Source organism: Gobio gobio, assembly GCF_949357685.1.
Source record: "Gobio gobio genome assembly, chromosome: 15".
Taxonomy (NCBI): Eukaryota; Metazoa; Chordata; class Actinopteri; order Cypriniformes; family Gobionidae; genus Gobio; species Gobio gobio.
This window is the reverse complement of record NC_137108.1, coordinates 14553837-14574892: the sequence shown is the minus strand read 5'-3', so window position 1 is coordinate 14574892 and position 21056 is coordinate 14553837. Positions and strand designations below refer to the sequence as shown.

Below are 21056 nucleotides of genomic sequence, written 5' to 3'. Positions count from 1 at the left end.
CAATAAAAAAAAAAATTAATAAATGGAGCCAAATCACAGATACAGCAAAGATGATTTTAATATCAGTGTCAGGTAAGAGTAAGTTGCGTGTCTACATTTTATGGAAGTTTATTATAAACAGCCACTTTTATAAAATCATGTGAAATTTATGTTTAAATTAATTATTTACTGATATAATATAAATTTACTAAAGACATATGCATCATACGTGATCTTGGCAAACACTTCACATGGCGTTTTGATTTCAAGTGATAGTCATTTGTGATAGCCTATATGGCCTTTCAGGGCTTGGGCCCTAATAATAAACAGAGCAATTCCAATAGGGTCCTCACACCATCGGTGCTCAGGTCCTAATAAAAATCAGAAAAGGGGTATAAAGAACCCAGCTGCAGTTTAAGATGTTTATTTTAAAAATAACTTGAGTACAAAACATACATTAAAAAAAAAAAAAAGTATATCAGGAAAAAAAAAAAGTCTTAAGACTTCATACATTACATTCAAACATTACCTGCTTTCAGGTGAGAGGACTTTCTTTGTATATCCTTTAGTGTTAGATTTCTTGTTTTAAAAATTGGCAATTTACTGCATTGGCAAAACATTTCCCCTTTCAAGACACATGTATCAATAAAACCTCTGATGATCAAACCTCCAGCGTTCTCAGCACATCTAGGAAAATTAAGAGTTGGCTTCAAGATCATACTGAAAAGGGTCAAAATGGAGTCTGATTGAATCAGAGAGGCCTTAGAAACTATAATCATGTTTTCATGCAAATTCTTGTCAATATGTGTTATTGAACAAAAATGTTGTGTTAAATGTTTTGTACAAGCATTCAGCTTCATGGCAAAAAAATAAAATTAATAAAAAAATAAAATACTAATTTAAAAAAAAAATACTAGGTGGATGCAGAGTCGCCATTAAGGTGGCAAAATGGAAAGTCCAAGAGGACTGCATTTACACCATTACATGAATTTGAGGGTGGGGGAAAATATGTAAAATGCAAGAGAACATGAAACTGATTCAAGTTACCCTTTAAATTGTAGAAATAGTATGTCCTTAATTAGGAGATCTCGCACAAATAGTCAAAAGAGAATACTAATTGGTTAACCTAAGACAGTGCATATTCAAGTAATTCAACGGATACTTTTAAAGTGTTAAATAAAATATACAACATGGATGGGAGTATACAAGTCTGAGGGGGGAGATAAGTTTGTATCATTTGCTCCGTATCAAAACGAAGTGCATGTCTGAAAGACCAGCAGATGAGCAAGTAGTATGAAGTACACACAAGATTTTAACATGCACAAAACCACAATCTCAGCTATATGGATTTGAACATGATAAAATAATATGTACATACAAAGTGCTCCATAGTGTAATGTCAATTTACATTCAATTCAAGAATTAAAATGTAACTAAAATAAAAAAAATAAAAATTATTGCACAAAGATAGTATATTACGTAAAGATTTACAGTACAAAGTCAATCACAGCCTAGCGGTGCCACAAAAAGATTTCAGTTATCAAAAATATTCTGAAAAGCAATAACAAGAGATGAAAAATTAACTAAGAGGTATCAGACACTCATACAGAAAAAAGAGAAACAAAAAGAAAGGAAGTAGGAATATGTACAAATATAAACAGGAACATTTAAATGTGTGGTCACAGGAAGAGCACTAGACGAAACAAATCAAAGTGCAATTTCAGACACCGCCCATCTTAAGCAGAAGTGTTACCTTTGCCCTAGGAAAACAAAGGTCTTGGGCAGAAGTGGAAGTGGTGGACAAGTGGTTGGCACTATCTGCTGAGGCTCATGGGAACAGTGTCCCTTCGACGCCGACGCCAGCTGTTACGGCCATACTGAGGATGATGTCCTCTGGGAACAGTCACAGTGTTACGCTCTAAACAATTAGTGTGTGGAGGCCCCTTGAACCTCTGGCCATTCTGAAACAAAAAAATGTAAGTATTTTAAGCATCTTGAGTATGATAACAGCCAGCAGTAAGCATTTATAAATACTTTAAGCAACACAAACAACCAAATTGACTGATACAAATTAAACTAGTAGGTGTAAAATTCAATTGAACTTTACTAATTACAGAAAATACATTTAACTGCAAATTAATGCATTAACATCCGGTTAAAGACTGAAAACATCAAACTCTATGTCACTCAGTCTGTCCAAAACTGTCTATGCAAAAGAACAATATGAAGTCCCAATTTACATCAAGCACTGCCTTGTGTTTAGTTTACGAACTACTAGGTTAAGATCCTTACAAACAAGCAAGTCCCCAAACATTAATACGATCTAGGAGTTTAATATGATCAAGCTAGTCCCTTACATTAGTGTAGTGACTCTGGCTGGGTATTGAGCTGGAGTAAACAGAAGACATATGGAGTACTCCATTCATATGAGTCAAACCATCCATACACTGTTTGGTGGGTAATGGGTGTGACTGAAACAGGAAGAGGGAATACAAAACAGTGCATTAGTAACTACAACCGCAAATGGAATTCCACTGGCCAACTTAAAACAAGCAAAAATTTATTTTGTCAGAACATGAGCTCTAACACAGACATTCAAAGGAGTTCTTAAGTAAATGCTCAAATAAATAACCTGTTCAGACACGCTTAAAATATAGATGATTGCCCGATAAAAAGAGCAGTTCATTTAAAAAATAAAAAAAAACCATGGTGGATAATGTAGAGTTGATGAGACATATCGGCTGCATCCGAAACCTGAAAAATCATGCCTCCACAGGCAAGATAAGGCAACAAGGCACATCTGAATCCAAAGGTCATGCCACATCCTGTCTACTAAGGCCCAGTCCACACGGAGACGCGTTAAAATGTTGTACCGTATCAGCGTTTCGTCCACACGGAAACCGGGTCCCAGAGTGGATAAATCTGAAAACGACACCCTTGCGTTTTCGGGTGTACAGCAAATCCGTATATTTTGTGAAACGGTGATGTCATCACACCACGTCCTGCGCGGGAAAGACTAGAAGGGATACAACTACGGGCACTGGGCATGCGCACATCAATACTGCGTTGTTTAATTACTGTATTTGCAGTATTGTAAGGGTAGGTTTAGGGTTTAGGGATGTCAGGAAAGCTGCTGGGCCGGATGGTATTTCAGGTCGTGTTCTGCGGTCCTGTGCTGATCAGCTCGCAGGGCTCTTTACATCCATATTTAACGAGTCCCTTGCTACATCTGTTGTCCCCACCTCTTTCAAACGATCCTCCATCATCCCTGTACCTAAGATCAGTAAACCCTCTTGCCTAAATGACTATCGTCCAGTGGCTCTCACATCTTTAGTCATGAAGGTCTTTGAGAGACTCATTAAAAACAACATTTGCTCCTCCATTCCTGACACTTTGGACCCTCTTCAGTTTGCCTATCGTCCCAATAGATCGACTGAAGATGCCATCTCTCACGTCCTTCACTCCTGCCTCACTCACATCGACAGCAAAAGTGGGAACTATGTCAGGCTGCTATTTATTGACTATAGCTCAGCCTTTAACACCATAGTTCCCATTAAGCTAACACACAAACTCCTGGATCTAGGCCTGAATTCTTCTCTCTGCCTCTGGATTGAAGATTTCCTCACTGGCAGACCCCAGGCGGTGAGAGTAGGCCAGTTCACCTCCACCTCCATCACCCTGAGTGTTGGAGCTCCACAGGGCTGTGTGCTGAGTCCCCTGCTCTACTCTCTCTACACCCATGACTGTTTGTCCACACACAGCTCCACCTCGATCATCAAGTTTGCTGATGATACTGTTGTCCTGGGTCTCATCTCCAACAACAATGAGACGGCATACTTGGACGAAGTGGAGCAACTGACATCATGGTGCCAGGACAACTGTCTCTCTCTGAATGTTAACAAGACCAAAGAACTGATTGTGGACTTCAGGAAGAGACAGCATCGGTCATACTTCCCTCTCACGATCAGCGGGACACCGGTAGAGAGAGTGAGCAGCTTCAAATACCTGGGTGTGAACATCTCCGAGGATCTGACCTGGACTACACACATCCAGACACAGGTGAAAAAAGCCAGGCAAAGACTGTACCACCTGCGCCAGCTGAGGAAATTCAGGGTTTCACCAGCCATCCTGAAAACTTTCTATCGAGGGGCGATAGAAAGTGTCCTGACTCAGTGCATCACAGCGTGGTACGGGAACAGCACCAGTCACGACTGCAAAGCCCTGCAAAGAGTGGTGTGCTTATCCGAGCGCATCTCAGGCTCAGCTCTCCCGTCTCTGCAGGACATCTACACCAAACGCTGCAGAGGTAGAGCTACTAAAATCATCAGAGACATTAATCACCCTGCAAACTCTCACTTCACCCTGCTGCCATCTGGTAAGCGCTTCCGTAGCCTGATGGCAAAGACTGAAAGACTCAGGAGGAGTTTCTTCCCCCAGGCCATCAGACTCCTGAACTCAGTCACGTGACTTCACTTCACCCCCGCACACACATAAACATCCAGTTTAAACATTAACATCCACATACTGCCATTGCACTGCACTTTACTTTCCTATTGTTACTGCGTAACAACCTGTAATAAACCTTGCACATTATACTTCTTTATATATACATATATATATATTTATGTTAAACCACTTATTTCTAAGTCTACAGTTTATCTCACTTATCATATCCACTTATTTTTTTTTATATTTTTATATTTTAATTTTTATATTTTTATTTTTATCTTATTTCCTATTTTTATCTTTTACTTGATTTATTTATGATTTATTTATAATTCTACTTATGTTAATACTTTTTATTCTAATTTTATTCTATTTCCATTTTAATTTCTTGTAACTGTTATTTGCACTGTCCATGGAGCGGACCTGTTTACATTTCACTGCCAGTTGTATATTGTGTATATAACTGTGTATGTGACAAATAAAACTCTTGAAATCTTGAATCTTGAAGGGTTGGGGTAGGTGTAGGAGTTAATAAAACACATCTGGGGCCCGTTCTTCGTACCTCGCTTAATACATCTAAGATGATTTGACAGATCCCAGATCTTTTAATCGTGATAACTGATCTCTGGCTAATTTGGTTCTTCAAACGAATTTGCGGATTGGATTAAAATATCTGGATTAAATGATCTAAGATCACTGCGCGTTCTTTTTTTCCCTGAAGAGGGCAGATGCATCGATACTCGAAACCACGATCAGCAATGCAGCGATTGGCTGGCGTCAAGACAGCAACGTAATGACATCATATAATTAAAAAGCCACCTGGCAAAACTTGACAAATTACACAAAAAACCCCCACAAATTTCTGAACCTTTATAAGGAAACAGCCAAACCAAGAGAAAAGTTATAATAGATAAATGATAAATGTTTTTTTTTTTAACATGATTACCAATTATTTAAATTCACTATTTTATACAGTATTTGTACACCCTTTACATTTTTATTTCAATGTTGTAATTTAATTTTTAATTCAATTTGAAGCAGATTTGTAACGTGACAGTATTTAAGTTTCTTATGGGTCAAGATCAAATGATCGATCTGCATCTCTTGCGCTGCATCAAGCCACTCCCATAATATCTGTGATCACTTAAATTAATGCACGGCTCAGAGTAACTGTACAACATGTGTGTAAACCAATAAAAACAAAATTATATAAAGTAATTATTCCATCACAAATAAATCGCTCAGTCAAGTGGCTGTGTCTATAGTATTATACATTCTCATATACATATACAATATAACATTTTTATATTATTATTTAAAATTATTATTATTGCCCCTGGTTCAGTAATGCACTCTTGTAATAAAGTAGCAGTGGCTGGGACAGATTTTAAGTATCACCTCAAGATGCAATCTAATCCTGTTTACATGAAATAAGCCTGCTCATGAGCAGGTTTAAGCTTACGGACCTGTTACTATGACCTGTTACTATGACAGCAAGTCCAGGATGAGCTTCGAAGAACCAAACAATCCAAGATCATGTCAAATCGTCAACAATCAAATCCAGCTAACGGAGTTAGCAACGTACGAAGAACGGGCCCCTGGTAAGTAGCACATTTATTTATTGTTATTTTATAGTGAGATTTTGCCTCACCTCTGACTGTTGCTGTACCCCTTCTAGCCACAACTCTTCTCCGTTTTTAGTGCATTTCTGTGGCAGAATTACAGTGCCACACACTGGCCTGGCATGTATACTACATCGTTTTGAGCCGTTTTCAATGCTCTAGTGTGTACGCAGATATTTATTGAAACGAGGGGAAAAAAAAGATTTGATGGGGAAAGCTCTGGCTTCATGTGGACGGGGCCTAAGATACCTTAATTTGATTGATTTAAGTCAATCTGAGCAGCACCAACCACAACTTTTAGACGGCATATTTATTTTTTTGCTAAATTGTCATGGAATTGAATGCACAGTAGTGTGGAATATCAAAGGCAGCAAAGGATACATCTATGCTGCCTTTGATATTCCACACTACTGTGCATTCAATTCCATGACAATTAAGCAAAAAAATAAATATGCCGTCTAAAAGTTGTGGTTGGTGCTGGTCAGTTTGTGTAAACGTAAATTTTTGACGAATGGTTTCCCCTTTCAATGTCATTTCTAAAGAGAAATTTGTATTTTAGTAATCAAATATTTGCTTCAAAGCTCTATTTTGTTGTAGATCATTAAACCATTACACTGCCTCAGAAGTCTGTCCAAAATCAGTTTCACATCCCATGCCTTCCTGCACAAAAAATGCCTGCAAAGTCATTGTCTGACAGCGAGGCAACAAGTCAGCTGCCTAATCTTTCGGATGCAGCCATTGACTCCTCCTCATTCTCTAATGACCGTGTATATGTATATATATATATATATATATATATATAAAAAAAAAAGAGGAATGTTGGCCTTACCTTACTTCGAGAGTACATGAAAGTTCCAGATGCATTTGCTTTTCTCTGTTGTTTCTGATTGGTATCTGTCATGCAGGACATTGGAAAGAATTCATGAAGAACTGAAGCTTTGCACGGTGTGTCAGAATCCTGAGAGATAAAGAAAGAGACCACTAAACCTCAAATATCAGATTTAGCAATTTACAAAGCCAATGTAAATGACAGCAAACTTGATGGTTTTATATAGGCTGACTAAATGGATAATGCAGAAGTGTGCTGATATTTTCCTTTAATGAGTTCTCTTGCACGGTCAAGAAACTACACCAGGAGCTTACAATGTCACTCTCAGACAGCGAGGACACAGAGGAAGATGATGAAGAGTGCTGTTGGACGCTGGACAGCGACACAGGTGAGCCTGCACTGTGTGGTGATGAGGAGTCTCTTTGATGTTCCTCACTTGATGTCTGCTCCAAGTCTTCTACAATATTCTGGACTAAAATGACCAGAAACATTGTTAAAATCCACTTGGCCTTCATCCTCCAACATGGTGAGAAATTAACACCCGCCACCAGCCAATGGCGGGTACTTTTTCAAAGTAGCGGGTGACTTTGCCTTGTATACCAGCTACAGTGGTGGGTGGATTGAATTGAAAAACATTTTTATTGGTTACTACTTAAAACCTGCCTTGTAACGGATTGGACAGCTTTTGTCAAAGAATGCTGTTGCTAGTAACAATAATGCACTTTTGTCGAGTAACTCATTTGATTGGTTTTCAGCGCTGAGCTGATACAGACGAAAGGAAAATTATTGGTTAAAAAAACATGGCGACATATCCCCGGTATTAAGAGGCCCACTGCGGAGTCAGCATCTTACAGCTTACTCTTGCTGCTCACTTTTCATAGGCCTTATCAACATATGAAAATAAAATGGTTACACTTTACAATAAGGTTCATTAGTTAACTACATTACTTAACGTGAACTAATAATGAACTGCACTCATAAAGCATTTATTTATCTTTGTTAATGTTAATTTCAACATTTACTAATACATTATTAAAATCTTGTTAACATTAGTTAATGCACTGTGAACTAACATTAACATACCATGAACAGCTGTATTTATATCAACTAACGTTAACAAAGATTAACAAATACAGTAACAACTGTACTGCTCATGGTTAGTTCATGTTAGTTAATACATTAACTAATGTTAACTAATGAAACCTTATTGTAAAGTGTTACCAATAAAATAATATTATAGGCTCAAATTTAAACAGCCCAACTATGAAACTAAATAGGCTATGGTTTATTTAACTCCCTGTCTGACGAAGGTGCCGACGCGTTCTGATGGATTTTTTCCTTTATGACAGCGGAATATTACAGATAAGTGCAAGACATAATTATAAACTATAAACTGTCTACTTTTATGTGTGTACACTCAATACCAACAAAGGCCGTGAACTGAAGGAACGGATTATTTTGCAAAAAAATGTATTTGATTTATTAAACGCAAAGTTTTTAATTTGAAAAGTATTTCTAAATTCAGTTCATATTTCCAACAAACGAAATTCCAAGCCAAAATAACGAAATGGTAAAAAAAAAAAAAAAAAAACACCAGTTACCACCATGCAAATTCAAACATTTCGCTCTTTTAATTGTATTTAATGCTTGAATAACACGCCTATATCTCCTTCCATTAACAATAATGTCTGGTGCGGTGACTGGGATATACAAACCAACATACGTGGCATAATTTGTGGAATTACTTATCACGAGAAAAAAAAAAAAGTCACGTAACATCGGTTAATGGAAACGCCGTCATTTCGCAATAGTTTATCGACATTTAGAAATTATAAAGTTTTGCGCAAATCTGAATGGCTAATGGAAACGCGGCTACTGTCGAACCTACGCGTCGTCAGAAAATGCAAACAATTAGTTTGTTAGAGGAACAACTAACCTTAAATTAGAGGCAATAAAAGACCACAAGTCATCCAAGTCTAATATCAAGTGCACTGCCATACAGCCAAGTGTTGGGCAGTAGCGAGATACAAGTTGCGACACTAGCGCTTAACTACATTTTTCAGTAGCGCAGTTACTTTTAAAACAGTGTAGGCTCACCGGTAAAACAACGTTCCCTCAAATCCCGCTCAGACATGACATTTATCTGTACTGTAGCCTACCTGTTGTAGCCATTAAACAATGTATTTTGTTTCATATTTATGTTTAAATATTATAAGGCTATTTTTAAATTTCATCTAGGCTATATTGATAATTAAAAGAGCAAAAATGCGTAATATATGTCAAAGACATAGGGTCAGAAATGATTTAGACCACTTAAGGGTTTTTTTGTAGAAAGTCTTTCTTTAAAGTGAATTTTGTTTTGTATAAATTGTATCTTAATTTTAATCGATGTTTCACCAACCAATTTGCCCGGATTTATTAAATAAGAAGCAAATAGACTATAGCAGACAATCTTGACATGAAGGCGCAGGAGCGATCACTTGCATTGCACATGAACTGGAGCTAGTCTCATAAATAATCCGAAACTCAGCGTATAGGCTACTTCTCACAGACATGAGAAATATGTGTATAGAAAGCTTGAAATGTCCTCTTTTAAACGATTACAAAACAATTCGAAACGAAAAGAAAGCAAAGCGTACTGTTCACGTGAGCAGCTCATGACTGGCGGTTCTGTTCAGAATGCTGTGAGCTCCATCACTGCGTGTGCTGTGAGTTTAACCTGCATTAGACTAATCCGGACTCCTGAGTATTTCATTTAAGTTGCATACATTTTGTTCTTGCTCTGATGTTAAATTTGTATCCATTTTGCACTTTGACAGCCAGTTTGAGATATAGGCTATATTTGAGTACTGTGTGTGTGATAGTTTACAAAATCAAATGATTCTGACAGTTTTTGCTATTGAAAAGAAGTGTCCCAATCAACCTGAATTCACCCCATACTATGCAAGCGCACTTTCTTTTATAAATTTGAGTTCTGGAAAAAGTGGCTGGTAAAAAAATATAAGTGGCTGGTAAAATTGGGCATCCATCAGCCACTGTTAAAATTAAAAAGTTAATTTCCCACCCTGTCCTCCAAGCATTAAAAAAGGGTACTTTCCACAAAAATAATTTCCAATGACTTACTTTTAATGTCAATCATCTTGGCATTGTGTCGGTTTCCCCACTGCTGAATGATCCACTCCCTGTAGTTAATTACTTCCTGGGTCACTTTAATGATGCGTCCCAATGTGCTTAAGATTGAAAGTGTAAAAAATATTATTTCTCCAACAAAATGAGGCTGACAGATTTCAATGCACAGAAAAGTCTATCATGTTAAAAGCCCAAAACTAATTTGTGAAGGATAAGATAATGAAAAAAGTTGGTTATATATAGTTACAAAATTACAGTAATAATTCTTTAACCGCTCATACATAATGCAGAAAAGATTTCCATTGCTATTATGTAGAAGAGTGCCATCACAGGACTGAATGAACTAACGTGGTTGTTCCACATACGTACGCGTGCATATATATATATATATGATAATAATAATGAAACCATAAACAAATGTATGTGTAACATGTACATTCATGACCACGCCCCAATTACATCATGCAAATATTTAAATAGCTCAATATCCACATATTTTGATGATTAGGACAGTCACATCGCAGGACAATACCAATATTTACATGAAAATGCTAATAAAATACAAATAGATAATTTCACATTTATGGATAAAATACTTACTCCACTGTCTAGCCACAAAAATTAAAATAAGTCCTTACATTGAGAATGGTAAAATTCACAGCATGTTAACATTCAAAACAAGTGAGGAATAGTTAAAAAAAGAAATAAATAAATATTACATTTACTCACTCTTGTTCTAAAACCACATCGATTTTTGCAGCTAACCTTGCGTTCCCTTTCAGACGCAAAATTTCTGGGAGGAGAGTATTTACATGAATCCCGCAAGGTGATTTACAATGGGTGATTTGCGCTAGTCAATGTACTGGTGTTTTGACCCCTTATTTACTGCCCTAAAAAAGCTAGTCTTAAACCAGACGCTAATGGTAGACTGCGTTGGAAATTATGGAAATGATCCGGCTGCGTCTGTGTTCATTCATTTGCACGTTGTCAGTAGATCATGCACAGAACTGTCCACTTCCATGGATTTATGGAATTGCCCTCTTGCTAATTTTCCCTGTTTAGTCAATCTGGCCCAAAGTGTCTTTAAGTGCCTTTAGGAGCAATAGTTGTGGACTCATCTGGGACTAACCTTTCCATATTTCTGTTGGGGTAGGAGCGGGATAGTGGAAATACAGCGTGACTCAAGACGAGGTATGCACAGTTAAACACCTCCTTCACCTGCATGGCACCATAAGAGCTCCGGCCGACATCGTTTCCTAATAAACAGAGAATCATTCATTCAAAAGCTTACGGTTGATTTTAATTCTGTGAGGCAAATCATTCTGTAGCTGTACTCTGATTCATTCCTGAGGTTCTAGTTGTCACAATCAAAAATGCAAGTGGTACAAAGACAATAAATCTGACTGACTAGTTTCCTTTATTGCAAGGGGATAAAACTGGTTGATCTATGGTGGTTTTCACTCATACCTGGTAAGTTTGGGTCCTCAATACAGAGCATTGAGGGCCTGTATGTATTGTCCATGACTTTCATGATCTCCTCTTTGGCCAGATACGCTCCTCCGTCCTTCACACGGATGCCCGTTTTCAGATAATTAAAATGCCGTCCATACAATTCAAAGAATTCGATGAGCAGGATGCCCAAATTAATATTAGAAGCTCTGCAGTCTATTCTGGGATGGAGCTGTGAAAAACAAAAAGACAATGTCTGTTTATTATAACAATTAAGACATTAATGACCAAATCAATCAATTTTGTATGTCTAATCAATCATGAACATCAAGGTTCCCAAGCGATAAATACAAATTACGGTTAAATGGCTCATTGCAAAATGAGGATAATTGGTATCAATTAGCAGTTAAAAATATATAAATAAATACTTTTTTTTTTTTTTTTTTTTTAAACGGCATGCGTAAAAGCACAATGTTACCAGTCAACTCTTCTTGGTGCCTCACCTGCAGGAAGCTAATGGCCATTAAAATGAGGCTGTAGGAACTGATACCACCCGTAAACACCTCGTTCAAATCTCTCTGGAGCAGAAACTGCTTCAGCACAAAGATCAGGTATGGCAACACTGAGTATTTCTACATTTAAAAAGAAGAAATAAAAGAATTGCAGCACATAGTATGTTCAATATGAAATATTTAGATTTTCATATATGGTCAGGTTATGGCTACATTAATCATTCAATATCAATGCAAATCAGTTTTCAGTTCTGCAGTCCCAAATCAAGCACTTGATATTGGCTCAACATGCTCAAATTAATTACAGAAAGCTCTCACCTTAAGATGATCCTTAATAAACCGAGCTGCTTTGACACCAGTTTCAACATTAAAGCTGATGTCTACCTTCACATCTGTCTCTCTGTCAGTCAATTTAATTATTGGTACCTGTTAAGAAAAAGACTTGGATTAATAAAATGATTCCTCTTAGCTCTAAGAAAAACACATTATTTGTATTGGAATTACTGTTATTTTTCCCCAATCACCAGCGAACCACAAAAAAGGTGTAATTTATAGTTTTTTTTTTCTTGTGGACTGGATATAAGCCCTGATTGCAAACGTAGAAATGATGTCTATCAAAGTGCAATTATGAAACTAATATGTAGCCCTGTACAGAATATGTGCTTGAATGCCATTGTCATTCACAATCCTCCAAATTGCTTGCATGTTCATTTATTTTGTTGTTCAACTTCATAAAATATTTTTAAATGGTTCATATGAGGACAATGAATTTTGATACTATAAGTTTCAGAACTCCAAATTCCTCCTTAGTCCAAAAAGTTAATAAAACTAAGCTGCAAAGACTCGGTCACAACTATGCAGTACAACTAGGGCTGCAACGACGCGTCGACGTCGTCGATGACGTCGACTACGAAAATACGTCGACGCGTCGGCGGCACATCATTTACGTTCTAGAATGGAACAGAAGATCTAGAATAATGGCAGCTTCTGCTCCCGGGCATAGTGAAAATGATCATTTATCATATAAAGCCAGACCGCGACATTCAAAAGTGTGGGAGTACTTTAAACAGAAGCCGAATAAAACTGTGCTTTGTTCGCTCTGTAACGCCGGTTTCACACTGCACGCGGTGGCAGAGCAGAAGCTGTGCGCGTGGAGAGCGGGAGCTTTCACACTGCAGTCAGTGTTGCCAAGTCCGCTTTTTTCCGCGGAATTGGGCTACTTCTACACTGTTGCCACGGGCTGTGTCTCATGTCCGCGGGTTGAAGCAAAAAAACACACATATTTAACCCCCCGAACGCGATGTTTGCCAGAGAACCTCCCCGAAACGCGATTGGGCTTGTTTTGGGCTAGTTTTGAGTAACGAATGGGTGGGTTTTGTTGTGTAAACCTGGCAACCCTGCTGCCAGTGTTCTCTCGCGCAGCTGAACCGTGGCGCGTGTATTGCAACAGACGGTCACATTTTCCTGGGTTCTTCTCCGACCCGAGTACGTCTCCTGCTTTTATTTATTATGGGCTGCATATATCTGCTGTTAATGCGACCTGGTTCCGCTCTGTCCCAAACACATATGCATAATAACTTGTTGTATATAGGTAGTTTACATGATTAAAGTAACATTAAAGTTAAGATATGCCTCTAGCTTTAATAATTTAAATGTGTCTTTGAAGTTTGGGCAAAAACTTCTGGCAGCTTTAGTCGTTGTTTATGCACATGTATCTTCAAAATAGACGACTAGTTATACATTAACACTATGCTGAAAGCTCCTGTATGTGAAACTTTTGCAGATAAATACAAGTGCATTTTCGTTTACTATTGACACAAATCAATAAGTAAATCATACTCAACTACTATAGTAAACAACTTTTCCTAATTAGGCCTACTCTGTATACATTTTATGATGAATAGTATCATTATATATTATGTTTAAAAAGCTTCTTTTGTTCATTATATTTCATTATAAAATGGCATACTATGTACACTACCCTTCCTGAAATACAATTAATATTGTCATCATTCATTGATTTCATGTTAAAATAATATACAAATTCACTACCCTCTTTGAAATACAATAATCAGTAAAAAAGAATAATAAAATTAATAATCGTTAGATTAGTCGACTAATCGAAAAAATAATCGTTAGATTAGTCGACAGAAAAAATTATCGTTAGTTGCAGCTCTAAGTACAACACAAAGATTTAACAGGTCACTGATCACTTTAGTCTGAACTCGACAAACTTCTTCACACCAAAAAAAGAAAATAACTTTTACTCTTGCAAAAGAGATTCTAATCTCAATTAGTTTTTAACCTGGTTAAAGAATGAAAAAGAAAAAAAGCACTTCAATAAAGAGGCAAGAACTATGAGCTTGAGTTGCTCACTGAAGAACAAGGCTGATAATGACTAACCGTAGCCTTGTCAAGTAGTTTAATGGTGAAGGGCTCAGCAACATTATTCTGCCTGAGTGCCTGGTCCAGCTGCTGCAGAGGTGGTTTTTCCCATTTTCCAAACACAACCAGGTCAAGATCACTACATAATGCACACACAAAAAAAAAAAACAATAACAATAAAATAATTCAATTTATCACTGCAAGTTCAAACATCTGTCAACTTTCATATACAATACCTGGTAGGGAGATAAAGTCCTGTACTGAAGCTGCCAAATATTTCAACCTGAAAGATAAAATGGCACTTTAAAAATGACGTATGTGCAGTATTCACTGCAATCTTAGACACTCAAAAGAAAAGATAACTTTTTAGAAAGCAAAGACTGAATGTCCCCTCTCCTTCTTAAGATGAACTTGACTTTACCATGCTGTTGGCGAGATGTTTAATCCTTCACTGAAAAAGTGCTGACTCAACCAACACACTGTAGATGGTTTGATGAAGTGATGTGTATTGCTTCGAAAAGACAACCCTGATTATAAAACTACCCCCTTTTTTCAAAATGTACCTTTAGGAAAAAGGCTTTTTGAAGACCAAATCTTGTATTTTATAAAGAAAATGCTTTTATATTAAAATACATTTTCATATTGTAGATTTTTCATACCTTATTTTTTTGTATTGAAATTATGGTAAATACTGGTAAAAATGTACAAACGATCAAATTTAAAAATAAACTCTTTCTGGCATACCATAAAAATAACCTGTAGCCCACCATTTTGTTTTTTAAACTCACGCACAGGCAGTGTTGGGTGTACCTAGTTACTAAGTAATTAGTTACTGTAATTTAATTACTTTTCCCTTGAAAAAGTAAAGCAAGTGATTACACTTATTTTTTTCTGTAATTTAATTAGTTACTTCTGATTTAATTGAAATAAATACTGTGTATAGAATGTAGAACAATTGTATAATTATATATACAATTATACACACACCTAAAGGATTATTAGGAACACCTGCTCAATTTCTCATTAATGCAATTATCTAAATCAACCAATCACATGGCAGTTGCTTCAATGCATTTAGGGGTGTGGTCCTGGTCAAGACAATCTCCTGAACTCCAAACTGAATGTCAGAATGGGAAAGTAAGGGGATTTAAGCAATTTTGAGCTTGGCATGGTTGTTGGTGCCAGACGGGTCGGTCTGAGTATTTCACAATCTGCTCAGTTACTGAGATTTTCACACACACCACACACACACACACACACACTTACTTCTAGGGTTTACAAAGAATGGTGTGAAAAGGGAAAAACATCCAGTATGCGGCAGTCCTGTGGGCAAAAATGCCTTGTTGATGCTAGAGGTCAGAGGAGAATTGGCAGACTGATTCAAGCTGATAGAAGAGCAACTTTGACTGAAATAACCACTCGTTACAACCGAGGTATGCAGCAAAGCATTTGTGAAGCCACAACACGCACAACCTTGAGGCGGATGGGCTACAACAGCAGAAGACCCCACCGGGTACCACTCATCTCCACTACAAATAGGAAAAAGAGGCTACAATTTGCACAAGCTCACCAAAATTGGACAGTTGAAGACTGGAAAAATGTTGCCTGGTCTGATGAGTCTCGATTTCTGTTGAGACATTCAGATGGTAGGGTCAGAATTTGGCGTAAACAGAATGAGAACATTGATCCATCATGCCTTGTTACCACTGTGCATGCTAATGGTGGTGGTGTAATGGTGTGGGGGATGTTTTCTTGGCAAACTTTAGGCCCCTTAGTGTCAATTGGTCATTGTTTAAATGCCACGGCCTACCTGAGCATTGTTTCTGACCATGTCCATCCCTTTATGACCACCATGTACCCATCCTCTGATGGCTACTTCCAGCAGGATAATGCACCATGTCACAAAGCTCGAATCATTTCAAATTGGTTTCTTGAACATGACAATGAGTCCACTGTACTAAAATGGCCCCCACAGTCACCAGATCTCAACCCAATAGAGCATCTTTGGGATGTGGTGGAACGGGAGCTTCGTGCCCTGGATGTGCATCCCACAAATCTCCATCAACTGCAAGATGCTACTCTATCAATATGGGCCAACATTTTCTAAAGAATGCTTGCAACACCTTGTTGAAATCGATGCCACGTAGAATTAAGGCAGTTCTGAAGGCGAAAGGGGGTCAAACACAGTATTACTAGGGTGTTCCTAATAATCCTTTAGGTGAGTGTATATATACACACACACACACACACACATATATACAATAGTGAAATTAACAACAACATTTAACGTCTAATTTTAATATGCAATGTTTATGCATCCTTCTCATATTTGTAATACTTTGGTCAGTTAAGAATAATTTGTTTTTTTTTATGAATTAAAAGAGCTGTTTCATGTCCATCCTTGAATCACTTAACTAGTCGAAGTTGATATAGGATTTAGAAAGCAATAAGCAATTAAATACTTTTTGGAGAGAGTAATTTGTGAAGTAATGCAATTACACTACCAAAAGATGTAATTAGTAACTAGTAATTAAATAACCTGTTTAGAGTAACTTCCCCAACACTGCGTATGGGGGAAGTTTGGTCCCGTCAGCGAGGCATGCAAACACGAGTCACACGGCTGTTATACGGCAAGCTTTGACTTTGTCTTTTTGCGCTCGCAATCTTCTAACATTACACTCTGATGCACCATATGTCTTGGCACACTAATTTTACGCATATTTGCCGCCACCTATTGTTGCGTGTGGATTATTGACATGTAAAAGTCTAGACCCTGAATATAAGATGAACCAGTTTTTTTTTTTTGATGCATTTCTAATAAAAGAAACATTGTCTTACATTCAGAACAATATGGTACTACATTCAGCTTTAAAAAGAGCAAATACAAGGTTCAAAAAAAGTTTTAAAAAAAATTAAACATGGTCACTTTTCCAGCACTTTGATGACCATACTTCGATGACTCATCTGAACAGAAAAGGACCTTTAGTATTTTTAGACCTTTAATGAATCTTTGCATTTGCCATCTACTGTATTGGTTTGTTGCCTAAAGATGGACTGTTTGTCAGAATGTCAGACCCGCATGGGGTAAAGGGGAAAGTAAAGTGTATGAACCCCCCCTCCCCCCCTCCTCCCCCTGTCAAGCAGCAACATGTAATCTCTCTTAGCTGGACTCACCTTTGCTGTAGGCCACAGATTTTTGATTACAGCTTCAATACGATTGACAACATTTCTCCTCATTGCTTCCTCTTCAGGGCGTGGGGACATGAAATTATAAAAATCCACAATCTCCTCATGCAGGCTGGGGAGGATAAATATCACAACCTTTAAAATAACTTGCTTCCTATTGAAGACCTGTGAATAACATGAAACTAGAGCTGTATGGTAAAATCTCAGAACATAACTCTCTGTATACAGCATCAGTGCAGAAATATGTCTATTGCATCATGTGTTAAAAACAAAACGTTCCTTGTCTTGTGTGCATCTGAGCTCATAATAGGCATATGACAGCAGGGGTAATAGAAAGATCCTGTCCCAGTAAGTAAATGCACAAGACTGTCCCAGGTCAGAAAAATGTCAGAAAAGTTCCTTATTGCATGCTGAATTCACGCTTTGGAACAGAATTTGAGGGCAAGTGACACATATACACTCTTAAGAATAAAAGTTCCAAACGGTGAACCTTTTTAACAACCTTAAGAACCCTTTGCCACTATAAAGAACCGTTTGTGGAACGGAAAGGTTTCAATGGATGTCAAAGGTTCTTCATGGCACCATCAAAGGTGATGAACTTTTATTTTAAGAGTGTACCATAGTTCATTAAGGAGCTTATGTGCCCCAAAATTGCACAATGCAGAGGAAAACTTTACAGTGAAAGTTAAATTAGTTATTGCATTTAATTTAGAAGTTAAACGTAAAGTGTTGCCCACTTTTATGAGTTTGTGTATTTTGTAAAACGTTTGCATTTTATCATCTAATAATTAGAAGCATCACAATTACTAAATTGTGTTGTCGGTTACATAGAGCCTACTGAAAACTAATTTAGAGTTAATTTTAAAAATAAAAGTAATAAAGTGTATATAAAGCACCGTAAAAACATGCATTTTTACACCAATGTTGTAAATGTGTTACATTGGTGTAATCAAAAGTTCTGCACACACTTGCGGTCTTCATACCCACTTGAACAACTGGACCAACTACAAGAAATACATCATGTAAGTAGACAAATGTTCAAGTGCAAAGACCTCAAGTGTGGGTATTGGGACAGGACCAAAGATATTTCTGCCAGAAAACAATACCATAATGAATAAGTGATGTTCTTATAGGTTTTTGAAGAGTGTATGTGCATGGAAAATACTAGATAACAGAAGTAATGAAAAGGTATGGAGAAAGCTGCTCAACACAACTTGTATAAGGGTTAAGAGTACAATGCTAACAAAGTGCATAAATGTCACTTTTGTGTCTTAAGCAGTACTCTAATAACAGACTTTTTGCATGTGCATGTAAACATACTTATTAAGTCTGAGATGAACTTGAGAACCAGATCAAATTAAATTCAACATTAAAATCAAAATTGACTCCATTTATTTTGTTAGAGCACATTAGACCTTTTTTCATGGATTTACTTTCACTGGTGAATTGTTCACAACCAGACTTTGTAATCTTTAAATCAAAAACTGAAAATGTGCTTTGTCTCTTGAATGACTTTCCTTCTCTTATTACAGAAGCGCAGAGGATAGAGCAAAACAAAACTTGGTTATCGCGAGAACTAGCGAGTGCTGAAACGGCAGTCTTTCGTGAACGTGCATACTACGGTTATCAGAAGTTAGACATTACCGTTTGTAAAGTTTTAAATATGGATATTTTTCTTACACAAACAAATTGCTTCGCTTATGAAAGGCCTTTATTAACCCCGGATCCGTATGGAGCTCTTTTATGATGGATAGATGCACGTTTATGGACTTCAAAACAGAAACAGCCATTCACTGCCATTATAAAGCTTTGATTTGACAGGACATTTTTTAATACAACTCCGATTGTATTTATCTGAAAGAAGAGTGTCATCTACTACACCTAGGATGATTTGAGGGTGAGTAAATCATGGGGTAATTTAAATTTTTGGGTGAACTACCCCTTTAACACGCACCAAAAGGTAGTTACTTAACTAGAGCTTAAATAAGTTTTACTTTTGGTTTATAGTAATGCAAACAAACTGCCAATCTGTCTCAGCAGTTATTATAGACATCTAAACAGCTAAAACCAAGTCCCTTTTTCCCACCAACACACAACTAACTGAAATCACAAATTGCTCCAACCTACTAACTAAACTAAAAAAAAAATAGAAACTACAGTGAAAAGTGTCACCAAATATTAATGAAAGTGCTCTTACCCATTAATACCCAGACTGTACCTTCTGGTTGCCCATGGGGTCCCACTTAAATAACTGTCATTAGAGTGGGACAGAAAGTAGTTCATTCCATATGTGCTCGCTTTATTGTCATGTCGCTTTCGTCCTGCATGTTGTTTAAGCTGGATGTCCATCATTATTTGAGTCTGTAGCCGTTGATAATGTTGTTGTTGTAAACAATTATTGACATTGTGCATATGTTCAGTAAAGTTAAAGTGAATTTTGGCTGGGTTTGCGCTCATACCGTCACCAGTAGTAGAAGATGAATCTGATGTCGGACTGTCACTTTCGGAATCTCCTGAAGATAGAGGTGATAAAGAATCACAACCGTTGACCTCCACAGGGGTGACATACGGAGGTGCAGGATAGGAACACGCGTTTGGAGATATCACGGCACCAACATCATTACAAGGCTGATTGGTGCAAATGTGAATAGGTTTTACAACTGTGTTGGTGGGTACCAGCGTTAACTGCTTCATAAAACCGGCAGCCAACGCAGGTGTGTTCACCCGCAGCGGGTGGAAGTGGTTTCGCCTTTGCGAGGTTTCCCATACGCGCATCCATAAAGCGTTGGCAGGTCCTTTCTGTTCGGGCTGGATGCAAGCCACCCGAGGATCCATCCGATGATCCAACTTTACCGTTACAAATCTCACAAACACTCTCACCTAAGGGCAGACAGGCGTCCTCAAGAGTTACAAGACTCACGTGAATGTGTGAGACGCTGAGTAGAAGTTTAAAAATCCCGGGAAAGACTAAAGAAGCCGGTGGTTCCTCTGCGTGTCGCGTGAGCTGTTTCTCAGCGAACTGTTGAATCAGAGCATTCCAATATGGCGCACAGGGAATCTCGACTGAAGTGCGCATGTCTGTGAATTTAAACTCTTTCTGGAAGAGTAACACACCCCCTTCTATTTCTCCACCCACTTCGCATGTGATGCAACCATTTTCCAGGAGGTTTTGCAGTTTGGTGAATTATTTAAAATCCTATATATAATCTTTGGTTGGTGTCAAAAAGTGATTTTGCCATTATATTTCGTCACAGGGCTTATAAACGGTAATGATATTTAAGTTCACCAGTTTTATGAAATTAAAGCAGCCAAGCCAAAATTGTGGTTTACCCAGCAACATGATTTAGTCTCCAGTGGGGAAGACTAAAGTAGCCAATATGATAGTAGCTTTAAAGAAATGTCTTACAAAAATCAGTTCACAAATGTATTGCTTTGAGTGATGATAACCACCACAGCTTATTACTCGCAATATTGCAGATGAAATTGTAAATCAAGTCTAGATTTACCTTTAGTCTGTTA

The 21056-nt window shown here is 37.5% G+C and overlaps 1 protein-coding gene across 1 annotated transcript; it reads right to left on the bottom strand.

Annotated features, from left to right (window-relative positions):
- Window positions 1-48: 48 nt before the first annotated feature.
- LOC307138820 (terminal nucleotidyltransferase 4A-like) lies at window positions 49-20586 on the bottom strand. The gene is made up of 13 exons (XM_079837429.1): window positions 19735-20586; window positions 17526-17649; window positions 14588-14634; window positions 14370-14490; window positions 12285-12392; window positions 11958-12086; window positions 11473-11686; window positions 11135-11261; window positions 10000-10106; window positions 7191-7348; window positions 6877-7005; window positions 2337-2450; window positions 49-1940 (listed from the first exon to the last, which is right to left on the bottom strand). The coding sequence occupies exons 1-13, from the start codon at window positions 20370-20372 to the stop codon at window positions 1794-1796; spliced, it is 2163 nt and encodes a 720-aa protein (XP_079693555.1). The 5' UTR covers window positions 20373-20586; the 3' UTR covers window positions 49-1793.
- Window positions 20587-21056: the final 470 nt, after the last annotated feature.

Excerpts from the sequence above, each read along its gene's own strand:
- LOC307138820 (XM_079837429.1), bottom strand. The coding sequence starts at position 20,372 with ATGGATCCTCGGGTGGCTTGCATCCAGCCCGAACAGAAAGGACCTGCC. Across the intron at positions 11,687-11,957 it reads TGGCCATTAGCTTCCTGCAG|CTCCATCCCAGAATAGACTG; the intron begins GTGAGGCACCAA and ends TGTTTTTCACAG. Across the intron at positions 1,941-2,336 it reads GCCAGAGTCACTACACTAAT|AATGGCCAGAGGTTCAAGGG; the intron begins GTAAGGGACTAG and ends TTTTTGTTTCAG.